General features: G+C 46.7%; 1 protein-coding gene across 5 annotated transcripts in view; it reads right to left on the minus strand.

The window, feature by feature from the left end:
- The window catches only part of LOC146871936 (DDB1- and CUL4-associated factor 7), a 919103-nt gene that overhangs the window by 222395 nt on the left and 683127 nt on the right, over positions 1-13581 (minus strand). Inside the window, exon 7 of one of the 5 annotated variants that reach the window (XM_085652253.1) lies at positions 3202-3296. The exons of the other annotated variants lie outside the window; for them this stretch is intronic. Within the exon in view, the coding sequence (XP_085508379.1) occupies positions 3217-3296 (80 nt within the window). The 3' untranslated portion in view covers positions 3202-3216. Of the gene's footprint in view, positions 1-3201; positions 3297-13581 lie in introns of those variants that run through there. 5 annotated transcript variants of the gene reach the window in all.

The raw sequence follows: 13581 nt of genomic DNA on the forward strand, positions 1-13581 counted from the left end.
TAGCTAGCTGACCATAATGGACAGACAGGAGAGAAAGCTGCAGCATAACAGACCATAAAGGGCAGGAGGGACGGATCAGGGGCATTACAATGGAACAGACAAGCCAGGAGGGAGGGATTAGGGGTCTGCACATGTAAACAGAGGGCTGGGGGCAAGGGGGCAGGGCAGGAGCAGCAAGATAGCCATGGAGGTCAGGCAGGATGGGCACTAGAAGCAAGACACACCATGAAGAGCAACAGTGAGACTGTGATGGCATACACACAGACCATGGAGGGAAGGTGGGAGGGGGTCAGGGGCAGCTAACTGACCACACAGGGAAGGTGGGAGGGGCCATGGCAGCACAGAAGACCATGCATGGCAAGTGGGAGGGTTAGTGGCAGCACAATGGCTATGATGGGCAAGAAGGAGGGTGCAGGGGCATGCACAAAGGACGATGGAGGATAGAAGAGAGGGTCAGGACCTGTGCACAGACAAGAAAGTTCAGGGGAAGGGGCCTCACAACAGACCGCAAGTGGCAGGCAGGAGGAGCAGTTGCAGCACAACAGACCAGGGAGGGCAGAAGGGTGTGGCAGTACAATGGACCATGTAGGACAGGAGGAAGAGGATAGGGGCATGGCATGTGGACAGGCAGGGTGGAGGTGGCAGGGACAGGTTACAGTCATCTGACAATGCTAGGCAGGTGGGAGGGGAGTGGCAGCTCAACAGAACACTCAGAGTAGATAGGAGTGGCAGGTCCATGGAACATGGTGGGCAAAAAGGATGGAGCAGGGGCATGCACAAAGACATCGGAGGGCAGGGAGAAGGAGAATAGGGGCAGCAAGCTAAGCACAGAGTTTAAGCAGGAGGTCAATGATGGGGCATAGAATTGGGCAATGGAGGGCAGGAGGAGGGGACTGGTACATCATACTAAATTGAGGGCAGTGGCAGCACATCAGACCATGCATGGCAGGAGGGAGGAGGCTTGTCCATGGATTCACACAACAGAGGATAGGGAGGAGGGGGATGGGGCAGCAAGCTAACTGTTCAGAGAAGGCGGGTATTAGGAACATTATTGTTTTTAAAACGCGTTTCTGTGCGAACTACTTAAAATATGAACAAGTATGCAGCATAATCTCACTTTTATTCAGGAAGAAGAGGACGTTTGTGACTGTGACTCTGGGCTCACTTGGCAGAAACACCCCCTGACCATCCATCCCCTATTGCAAAATGTAATGCCCGTGAAAAGGGTAGGTGAACACAGTGTTATATAGAACATAGTCCTGAGAGCACGATTAAAAATGAAGTGTGATATAAGATGAACCGGGCGTGAAATATAATATGCAATACATTGTGCGCAATGACAGATTCATTGGAGAGCGCGAGATAGCACAGGCACTAGCGCGTGCTATGCGATGTGCGCCTTGGAGTGTAATATGCACAGGGCAGTGTTGTGTAACCTAACTAGTCTCTAAAGTTGTAATATAAAATATGTGCTGGGGAGTGTAACGTTGCATATGCACTGTGACAAAGATATGGATCCCAGATTGTAATATGTATGGCATAGGACTGTGCGTTATAACATAGGCATCGAGGAAGGCACGTTAGATGGGGCAATATAACCCGTGCGAAGACAAGTGTGGCATGACATATTCACGGGGTGGTGTTACAGTGCACATGGGCTAGAGAGTGTCATAGCATATGCACTAGCTGGTGGAATACAACACAGAGGTGTGTGGCACTCGGCAGGCAATGGTGGGTGTAACACAGCATTGGGCTCTGCCAGGAGCGCGCTGTGACTCTCAAGTGATGTTCGTCCCCTTTCCAGAGAGTAAAATAAAAAGTATTACACATCCGGCAGTGGATGTGTGTTTTATTAACCGTGAGGGGGTTTCTTACATAGTTTTGGTCGAATTCCCTTTGAATGGCTTGGTGTGCATGTGTATTAAATGTGCCCGTCAATAGCTACCCATGTTTGTATAAATAAACAACAAGGGTGTCTACCGGGATTAGGCACGGTAGGGCATCAGACATGTCAGAGCTTCACTAGTGGTGTAAATACATTCCACGTGGATTCATTGTATGCATAGTCGCCTTTTAATGAATATCACTCAAATTGGGGTCAAAAAAATATAATTAGGAGACAGGCCCTGGGGGATGGGGTCATCAGGGCCAATAAATTAGAATAAGAAGGGGAACCACACAGCCTCCCTTCTTAAAAAATTCAAATAAATAAAAGACTGGCATCGTGCCGGAGGCCACGCCCCCTCCTTGCAGCACTCTGCAAACGCGCCCCCTGGCGAGTTCTAAGTTGGGGAATTAATTCCTCTTCAATACTGAGGGTCCCTGAGGGCCAACTAGCCCAACAGGCATCTCCAGTATGCGCCAGGGAGCTGCGCTGCAGACAGGTGTTCTGAGGCCAAGCCCCTTTTTACACCTCTCTGCAACGCAGCTCTGTGGCGCTTACTGGAGGTACCTAGTGGTCTAGTTTGACCCTAGGGACCCTTAGGATTCAAGGGGACTTAATCTCTCAACTTAGAACAGCCACAGGGCGCGTTTACACAGTGGTGAAGGGAGGGGACGGGGCCTGATGTGACGTGTGCAAACACGCACTATGGCACGTTTTAAATTGGGGATATAATTTCCCTTCAATACTGAGGGCCCCTGGGGGCTAACTAGCCCACCAAGTGCTTCCAGTAAGCGCCACTGAGCTGCATTGCAGAGAGGTGGTCCAGGCTATGCCACTTTTTACACCTCTCTGCAACGCAGCTCTGTGGCACTTACTGGAGGTACCTAGTGGGCTAGTTGGACCCTAGGGACCCTCAGGATTCAAATGAACTTACTCTCCCAACTAAAAACGGACACAGGGCGTGTTTACACAGTGGTGAAGGGAGGGGACGGGGCCTGAGTTAATGTGTGCAAAAACGCCCTGTGGCCTGTTTTAAGAGGTAGTTTTAATCCCCCTGCCCTATTATATACTAGGGGCTTACAGAGGAGGTCATGGTAATCACAGGGGGACCCCAACGCATAATGTTCCCTAGTGTATGTAGGTGTTTTCACTGTATTCTAAGTGTCTTTTAACATAGCACTGGCTCTAGAACTGGTTAGTCAGACTCAGTTACCACCAGTATCCGTCTGAAAAAGTTGAGGGTACAGGATGATTTTGCAACATGGATTCTTTCTGCTCTTCTTTTTGTTCTTTCTGCACATTATCCTTCTTCCTGCACTTTTCTTCGTCTTTCAGGACTTCTGTTGCTTCTTTCTGCACTTCTTTTTTTTCTTTCTGTGCATGTTTTCTTCTTTCTTCACATGTCCTATCTCTGTAGGCATAGTTAGAAATTAGCATTTAAAAAACCTTTGAAATTCACAGAAAAAAACATAGGTTTCAGGCACATTATAGTTAGGAATTAGCATTTAAAAAACCTCAGAAATTCACTGAAAAAACCATAGGTTTCAGGGGTGTTATAGTTAGCTGGACTTTTCACTTGTACAAAACCATTGAAATTCCCCCGTTATAGGTAGTTCAGCCAACTATAACTCGCGCGCCCGCAATGCACTGCTGATGACGTCACATATTACATCACTCATGACATGGTCAGTGACATCACTGATGACATCTCAAATGACATCACTCATGACATCACTGATCACATCTCAAATTACATTACTGATGACATCATCCTTGTGATAGAGTGGCAGACCTCCTCTCCCCCTAATATAACCTTTGATACACACATTCAAAAATAGAGACTAAAATTTTCAAAACAATGGACATACCAATACCAGTTAGAACAACCTCTTCAGTAATTCTAAGATCCACATACACATCTACTCATTCACCAACAGTCTTATACAGTCACTCATACATGTACTCACTCATCATATGAACTCATACACCTATACATCCTGTTACACAATGCCACTCATCCATAGAGTTACTCACACACATAGTCACTCATGCTAATAAAGAATCAAACATACATTTACTTGCATATACAGTTATACACACACCACCACACTTACTTCTACGGAAACTTACACATAATTAGTCTTTTAAACAATCACTTATAGAAACACATACTTATTCATACAGGAACTCTTTCAATCTCTCACTCTCACATATACTCACTTATATACACCAATAGTCACATATACTAGTTTAAAACATATGTAGTTACTCATAAAGACACTATTGAGACAGTCATTCACTCACTAACACACCCATACACACACTCATCCACCCTTACAGTCCTGCACACATGCTGTCTTCAACACATACAAAGAGTGAGTCACTCATTCATGCACCTATGCACTACGTAATACCCCCCACCGAACCATGCAGACACTCAGACTGATACTCAAAAAACCAACTAATAACCTATATAGACACCCATGTAGCTACTCACCAACCCATGCAGCCACTTATACACAAAGTGAGAGACTGATACAGATATTTACATATTTAAACATTACTCACTAAGCCATGTATTCACTATGATACACTTAATCAGTCAGTTACACAATCAATTTTTCAAAAACAAATCATCCATTTAGACACTTATATACCCATTTATTCTTCCATCGACCTTGAGATATACATATATAAAACATATTTAATTTCCAGAAAAACACACATTCACTGGATGATGTCATCAGTGATGTCATTTGAGATATCAGTGATGTCATGAGTGATGTCACTGACCATGTCATGAGTGATGTAATATGTGACGTCATCAGCAGTGCATTGCGGGCGGGCGAGTTATAGTTAGCTGAACTAACTATAACGGGGGAATTTCAATGGTTTTGTACAAGTGAAAAGTCCAGCTAACTATAACACCCCTGAAACCTATGGTTTTTTCAGTGAATTTATATATATATATATAAATACTGAACATGACTATGAATCATGGCGCATTTTAACATTTGCAAAAAAGTTTGATTCTCCAATGAAACAACTTAATTTGGGGAGAACATCCGCCCATGTTTCATCAAAGGAGGCCTCAGAATCAGAAGTAGAGGTATCGGAGGGAGAACCCTCAACAAGAATGCGGGGAAAGCAAATGAGCCAACTTATTTTCATGAATACCAGTTGATCAGACAAACCTGATAATGCCCACCTCAACGTACCAACCCCCCGGAAAGAAAAGAAGGAAAACAAGAAGGGGAATGAAGGAAAGGGGAGTTTCCCCAAACCAACGAGTGACACAGAGCAAGCGTGGGGGGAAAACAGAAGTAGGAGGTACAAATCAAACAGAGGACAACATGTCAAGCAGAAAATTAACGTCGAATGAACAACGGGTGCTCAAGTTTGGCCTGACATTTTGCCCTACTCTACAATTCAATTATGCAAAAATCAGGATTGACCTAAATAAATATATAAGTAAACTAAAATGTATGAAAATACACCTGTTACACTCCATAAAAGACAAAATACATAAATATACCAAGGAAGAAATCACAGATTAGTTAATAGGGAGAGATCTGGAGGCACTTATGACCTTGGGGTTATTGGAAGAACTCTCAAACCGAGGACAAGGAAATAGAGGGACAGAGACTTGGCAGAATTCTTGGAAAATGTGGCACAAGTAATTTGAAAGCTAAATCCAGCTTCATTCCACAGACTCCCCACAATGTCAGCGATACGTTCCAAGATATAGTAATCGAGGAATTGAAAAAACTACAATCTGAAGGTCCGAATCTAATGAGGAACAACATCACTCCAGGGCAATGGAAAGCCATTTTGGATCTTAAGAATGATGAGGCTCCAATATTCAAACCCTCAGACAAGGGTGGAAATGTGGTACTATTAAACAAGGAACAGTATCAAAAGGAGGCTCGCAAACAACTGACAATGGAAGAATGTTATAGATCCATCACCAGTACGACATATGAGGACAGTGTGCAGAATTTCTACAGTTTGCTGTTGAAATGGAAGAAAAAGGGAATTTTGGGAGACTAAGATTTCAACTTTATGTACTGTGAATATCCTGAACTACCCACTTTCTATCATCTTCCAAAAGTGTAGAAAAATAAATTGGACCCCCCAGGGCATCCTATCGTATCCTCTCTAAACAGCCTCTTGAAGAACACTTCAATCGGGAGACTTTGTTTACAACAAATGCACTACAACACATTTCATAACAACGGGGTCGTTATAACAACTGTTGTTACATCGTTACATAGAGGGGCAGAAGGTGTTGGATTTAAAATCCAACACCTTCCCTACTGTTGCACAGACTGGAGTTGGAATAGTAATTCCAACTATTCCAACATCCAGCGCCCCCTACAGTCATTGTAACGACTTGCTTTGTAATGGTTTGCTATGTAACAACGCAGTCGTTGTAACGACCGCATTGTAATGGAATGCGTTGATGTGCATTCGTTGTAACATAGCACATTCCTTCAATCTACATAGCTTGTTTTCTCAGCCCCTTTGTAAAGGACCTTAGTTCATACGTAAAAGACATGAAGGACTTTCTACGACTCACTGAAGACATCCAGTGGGAACAGAACATGCTGCTCATGGTGGACATAACGAGCCTTTACACGTGCTTAACTACGAGAAGGGATTGGCCACAATACCATTTTTCCTGAACTGAAGGGTCCTAAAAAACCAAGAACATAACAAAATGATATCATTCCGTTTAAATAACATTTCTTTATTTGTAGGAGAGCTCTATCAGCAGCAACAGGGAACTGCCATAGGCAGGTTCTTCGCCCCCAGCTACGCACATTTATTCGCCGGCAGGTGGGGTAAAGGACTTTGCCTGGGCAGACACCAATGAAAAATGGATGGATAATATAGCCCTGTGGGGTCGTTATATAGATTATTTTTTCATCATTTAGAAGGGCACACGTCATGAGGTTGAGGATTGTATCACTTCTTTGACTCAAAGATCTTAACCTAAACTTTACAGAATGCATCAGTGATACACAGATGTCATACCTAGATCTTATGGTCTATGTAGAGAATGATAAATTGCAGACCACCTAGTTTACATTCCTGGAGTGTAATTGGCAGTATTCCTTATGGAGAGCTTTTATGCATGAAACCGAATTGCTCAACGGTAGATAAAAAAAGAAAAGCACAGGGTCTGGCTCTCAATAGATTCAGAGAGAGAGGCTATTCAGAAACGATCTTACAAGAAGAGATTAAGACAGACAAAATACAAAGATAACAACTTATAAGAGAGATAAAACATCAAGAGGCAAAGAAACATGTGCACCACAAAATAAGTATGATCACTGACGATACTGTCAACTCATCAGAAGTGTATCAGATATTTCTCAGAAATGTGCGCATACTAAAAAATGATAGCACAATAGAATCACAACTCATCATCCCCCCCTCTTTCCATATCGGAGAAGTCCCTCATTAAAAGATCATTTGGTAAGAAGTGTTTTTATGACTGGGCAAAGGAAAAAATATTTGGGTACAGGATTATACCCTTGCAGGTGATGCAAAGCATGCAGAAATAGTCAGAAAGTTTGTGAATTTCAAATACCTGGCAGGAAAACTAAAAGAAAAGTGAACAAACTGCTTAACTGCAATTATGAATTTACTAAATATTGCCTTGTACATCCATGTGGAAAGCAAAACGTGGGAAGCACTATACATCTGGCTAAAAAAAAGAGTGCTTGAGCATATGCGGGCAATCAAAAACAAGGACCACACATATGCAGTGGCCCGGCATTTTGAACAATACAATAGTAACTGCAATTTGCTCAAATACTTTTGTATAGACCAAGTGCCCAAGGAAGAAAGAGGAGGGAACAGAATCAGAAAGTTAAGGGTTCTAGAATCAAAATACATAATCGAGTTACAAACTAAGAGTCCGAGAGGACTTAATAACGAGGAGGAATGATGGTTCCCAAGCCCATTCAGGGCTAGATGTTACAAATCATGGTAGACCTTATTGCATACATTTTTGTATAATTGAATAAAAGAGAAACATCGTGTGTTCTCTTAATAATACTTACCCCTTGCTCCAAAGCCCATTCAGGGCATGATTACATGAGTCTTAGTAGATTTATGAAATTGAAATCAATTAGCAACAAAAGAGGAACGTTGATGATATCTGAATCACACATGGAGTATAATCAAATCCCTGAAATAATTGTGTATGTATTAGAATGAATGATGTATAAGGGGGATTTTAAATGAACAATGTTTCTCATTTACTAGTTTGTTAACCACTGAAAGATGGCCGCCATGAAAATGCATTTCTTTTTGCTGCTTTGTCCCTTGATTTCAATGCCTGATCAGAGCATAGAACTCCCACCGCCTCTTCAGTTTGATTTAAATTGATGAATGAATTATGCCACACTGACATTGCTAAAGGCGATCATGCCGAAACGAGTCTGTCCAGTGTTTTGACGTGTTGGCAATAAAGAAAGAATAACTGCAAACCCCTGGTGTGCACTTCAGTCAGCACCAGTTCCCAGAAGGAGTTTGCTTTGTATACCTACATACACATATATATACATACATACACATATACATACATACACATATACATACATACACATATATACATTATTATTTTTTAACTTTTTATTGGCATTTTCTGTATTTACGTACATTACAGCAGTAATGACGGCATTGTTATACACAAAAAAGAAATCTCGCATACTCTACATCTTAGCATGAGATCAGGTAACATCATGGTCTACAATCTCTCGCGTAGCCTCAGAGTCGATGATGGGTCTAAGGGACCAGTGGTGGGGTAGTGTCAGCACCCATACGAGGCAGTCTTTGTTGTAGTTACGGTCCGCTCACGGCTGTCAGTAGCGACCCGCCGGGTGACCCGGCCCTCTGCAAGTCATCCCGGGCAGCCGCAGGGGCCACTAGCGCCCCCAGGGAACCGGTAGGTTGGGACTCCGGCGTCGTCAGTGTTTCTTGTGTGAAGGGGTGGAGTAACATGGCCGATGGCATAAAAATGGGATGTTTACGAATTCTCCTAACCTCTTCTGTGCGGAGTATTCCCTCTTCAGCTGCGCCCCACTTCTTAACAGCACCCACCCATGCTGCTAGAGGAGAGCCCCCCGGTGTTTTCCAATGCATAGTGATGCATCGCTTAGCAAGGAGGAGCAACAAGGACGCAAAGCGCATTTCCACCATCATGTTTTTGCGGCGTTTGCAGATTCCAAGGGCGCTAGCTTCCCATGTGTATAGGTCTGGGAGTCCCGTGACCATCCTAAGTGTGGTGTGGAGCGTCGGGCAATCCCATAGCATGTGCTGGAATGAGGCATTAGGCTCCGGGCATCTGGGACAGGTGAAGGAACCTCCAGGGTAAGATATGCCCGGTGTAATATATGCAGCTGTAGGTTTTTAAAACGATAGTTCCGGGACACTTTTTTAGTTAATTCTAATGTCCGAGTCCATTCCCTAACGAGAAGTGGCCTACGGAAGTCTGTTTCCCATTTCTCCCGGAGGGGTGCAAGGGTGGGTTGCTTAAGGGACCGTATGGCTTTATATATCCATGTAACTAAGTGTCGCCCAGGACCCATCTGTAATACTGCATGAATTACTGGGTGAGTAGGGGGTTCTGTTTCTGCTTGTTGCCACTGTTTGCGTCAGTCTTCCATGAGCTGCGTATATAGGAGAAACTGTCCCCTGCGGAGGTCAAAGTCTTCTACGAGCGCCTCAGAGGTTTGAAGTTGTTCGTTGAGGTATAGTGAGCCTACGTCCATCAATGAGTGTACCGACCATGTGCGAAGCATCTGCTCCGTGTAGTGTACTCGACCCTAAGGAAACCCCACCAGCGGCAGAAGGGGGGGGGGGGGGGGGAGTATGGGGGCGCCGCACGGTCCATTCTATGGATGCACGACAAACAGGCATGTGCTGTCATCACCTGGAGTGGCTTGGTCGGAGGCGGCGCCGCCCCTGGTAGTAGCATTCGGTTGATGGTTGGGATCTGGATTCGCCCGGCTGCTGTAAGCAGTTCCCCCTGTGCCCGTCCCGCTGTCCAGCGCGATACCCATTGCAGCTGGGCAGCCAGGAAGTAAGCCTCAAAGGACGGGGCAGCTAGTTCCCCCTGAAAAAGGAGCGTGGAGGAACAACCGGAAGGTTAGAGAAGTTTATAGTAGTCGCGGAACGAGGATCATCTTAGCGACTACTATTTTCCCTGTGACCGCCAATGGGAGATCTTTCCAAAAGTGTATGGAGGATCTGATACTAGCCATCACTCTGCGCTAGTTACCCTCATATATGTCCTGAGGTGGGTGATATAGCCGAACTCCCAGGACCGCCTGAGGACTCCAGGAGATGTTGATGCTACCAAGACTCAAAGGACACTGGGGCATGGCCTGCAACAGGGGATATATGATGGATTTGGACCAATTGACTGAGTCCCGATACCTCCTCAAAATCCTGCAATATGCGTAGGATAGAGGAGAGATCCGCCACAATATCGCGGACATAGATGAGCACGTCATCCGCATACAATGATACCACATGAGTGGAGTCGGCAATTGGGATTCCCCACCACTCACCCGCGGCGCTGAGGTGAATCGCCAGAGGTTCCATCGACATGGCGAAGAGCAAGGGTGAAAGTGGGCATCCCTGCCGGGTGCCCCGACAGACCGGGAACGGGGCGGAAATGAGGGGTCCTAGCCGCGGTCTAGAGGTGGGCGTGGAATATATGAGCTTGGTGTATGCCTGGAGGTGAGGCCCTATCCCCATGCAACGCAGGACCTGAAACAAATGCGGCCATGAGAGGGTATCAAATGCTTTTTCCAGGTCCAAAATCAGGTAAGACGCACGGAGGAAGCGATCTCATATCTGGTCCTATACATGGAACAGTCGCCGTATATTGTGGGAAGTGTTCCTGCCCGGCACAAACCCGTTCTGATCCGGGTGGATCAGTTTTGTGAGGACCGTGGCATACCTGTCTGCCAGGATCTTCCTGAAGATTTTATAGTCCGTGAGCAACAGAGCTATGGGCAGATAAGAGCCCAGTTGGTGGGGGTCACTCTCCGGTTTGAGGAGGGATAGTATAATCGACTCGCACATGGACTGGGGTAACGTGCCGTCATAGAGGGCCGCTTGAAATTGGGTCACTAGTTGGAGCGCAAAGGTGCAATAGAACTCCAGCGGAAGGCCGTCCAAACCGGGGGCCCTGCAGGTGGCCAACGCCCCCATTGCCCGTTTGATTTCAGTCGCACCGATGGGCTCGTCAAGGTCCTGTTGGTCATTGCGGTCTATACAAGGCAGCTGGTATCGACTCAGGAATTAGTTAAGGATTTCCGTTTGTAACGGAGTGGGGCTTGTGTATAACAGTGCATAATGCCTTTGGAAGGCCTCTAAAATGGAGGCTTGCGAGCGGAGGAAAGTGTCCGGGCCACTGCGGATGGTCGTAATTTGCGGGAGGGTCGAATCTTGTTTGACGAGCCATGCTAAAACCGTGCCCACCCTATCTCCTCCTTGTGCACCAGGGCAGCATACGCCGCAAAGTTATACTGGCGCAGACACGCCCCAGCGCCTCTTCGTAAGTTGTCTTGACGTCAGCAATTTGAGCCGGCGTGGCCTTGTCTGGGTTTGTCTCCTTCGTGAGTACGGCCAGAGTTTGCTCTGTGTTTTGAATGTCACGTTCTAGGACCTGACGAACCCCTGTGATGTGATGAATACATGTGCCCCGTATGACAACTTTAAAGGCGTCCCATTCCCTTGCATGTGTGGTGGCCGTACCAGTGTTCTCTTGGAAATAGTTACAGATGTACTCCGCCTGCGTCTGTGTAAAAACCGGGTCATCTAAACAGTCCTTGGGGATGCGCCAGGTGGGAATAGGGGGGCGGGGTGGGCACCACTGAAGCATGATTGTGTGGGCGTCATGGCCCGACAGGATCCTACCTAGGTAATCGGAATCAGAGATGAGAGGCAGGAGAGTGGGAGAACAAAGGAAGCTGTCCAAGCGCACCTTGAGGTCATGGGGCACCGAGTGAAATGAGTAGAGCCTGGTGGTGGGGTTTCGTGAGTGCCAGACGTCCATCAGGGACCAATGCGCAGTGGCCATGTCGCAAATCGTTTCGCCTGCACTGTAATGGGGGATAGGATCTATCCAGTGCTGTGTTTTGCACGCAATTGTAGTCCAGGGGGCTGGTGTATATGTACTGTGAGGGAGGGAGAGCGTGTCCCAGAATGTACTTTTGTCTGCATTGGGCCCGTATATACTCCCCAGCAGCACTGGCTGACCGTCTAGTAACACCTGTAGGAGGGTGTAGCGTCCATCGGGGTCGATGGTTCGGGATTGTTCTTGGAATGGGACGCCAGGCCGTATCCAAATAAGGGCACCTCGGGAATAAGCTGAATATGTATTGGCACATAGGATTCCCCTCCATCGCTTGTACAGCTTCATTACTTCCCCTGAGGTGAGGTGCGGCTCCTGTAAAAACGCAATCTGCGCATGATGGCGCTTAAGGTATGCGTACACCGAATATCGGTTGCGCGCGGTATGCATGCCTCGCACGTTCAGTGTGAGGCTAGTGATGGTGCCTTTATGTGCCATCGACATGTATGCGGGTCAAGAGGGGATGAAGGAGCACTTGGGCTTCCCTGTAAGCCTCAAGTTCTGATACGCCCCTCAGGTGCCTGCACAGTTTGGACGCCTGTACAATCATTCGGCTGAGTGATAGCGGGGACATAGTGCAATGGGGTGTGCGAGGTGGGAGGGAAAAACTAAGGTGGGGGAAAAATAGCCCCATTACAGGGGACCTATCGTCAAGGCAATACGTCCAAACTAGCTCTTGATTGGTGTGAGAGCATGAAACTTTTGCGGGGGTGGCAGTACGTGCCCGCGAGATATCTCTGCGCGTCGGCTATATATGCTATTTATGGTCGCCTGTCGACCTGTGTGAGTCTGTGAGGGCAAATGTAGTGCCAGGATTACACATGGGCCCTAGTGTAAAGCGAAACCACGCGTTCCTCTGAGGGGGAGAAACAACCCCCCGTTGCCTCCAGAGTACATCATAATTTCAATTAGATCAGATCATGAGCAGAACGCGGGGTGACCACTGGGAGGGCCACTGAGCCCGCACCTGTTTGTGTCTCCTACTGTCCTCTTCCTCCTCCGAAGAAAAAAGGTGTGGAGCTCGTTCTATGTCCATCGCAGGGGAGGTGGGCCGGAGGCTTGCCGCTGCCTTCAGAGCTCTGTGTCGCCCCAGAACAATTTGCTCCAGGTCGGGTGATTCCAGAGTGCGCGTGAGTGATTTGGTACCTCCCTGCCGGCTGCGACACTGTGATCGGCGCACTGTGGGACCTGATGCCTTCATATGTTGGTCCTGGACGTTCCCAGCATCGCGACCTGTGGTACAGTTCTGGTCTGCCCAGTCGTGCACCTGCTCCGCAGACGTAAAAAAGTGAGTGGTGCCATCGTAGATGGCTTTAAGGCAGGCAGGGAACAACAGGGAGTATTGAATACTGTTCGTTCGCAGATGTTGCTTTTCTGCCAGGAAGGATGATCTTTGTTTTTGGACGGCCCGAGAGTAGTCTGAGAAAAGCATAATGACTTTTTTTCAATGCAAAGTGGTCCAGCCTGACGGGCCGCTCTCAGAACTGCATCCCGGTCTCGGAAGTGAAGAGCACCTGGCAAGGGCCGTCACGCAGGA

Source organism: Triturus cristatus, chromosome 1_1 (genome assembly GCF_964204655.1).
Source record: "Triturus cristatus chromosome 1_1, aTriCri1.1, whole genome shotgun sequence".
Classification (NCBI taxonomy): domain Eukaryota; kingdom Metazoa; phylum Chordata; class Amphibia; order Caudata; family Salamandridae; genus Triturus; species Triturus cristatus.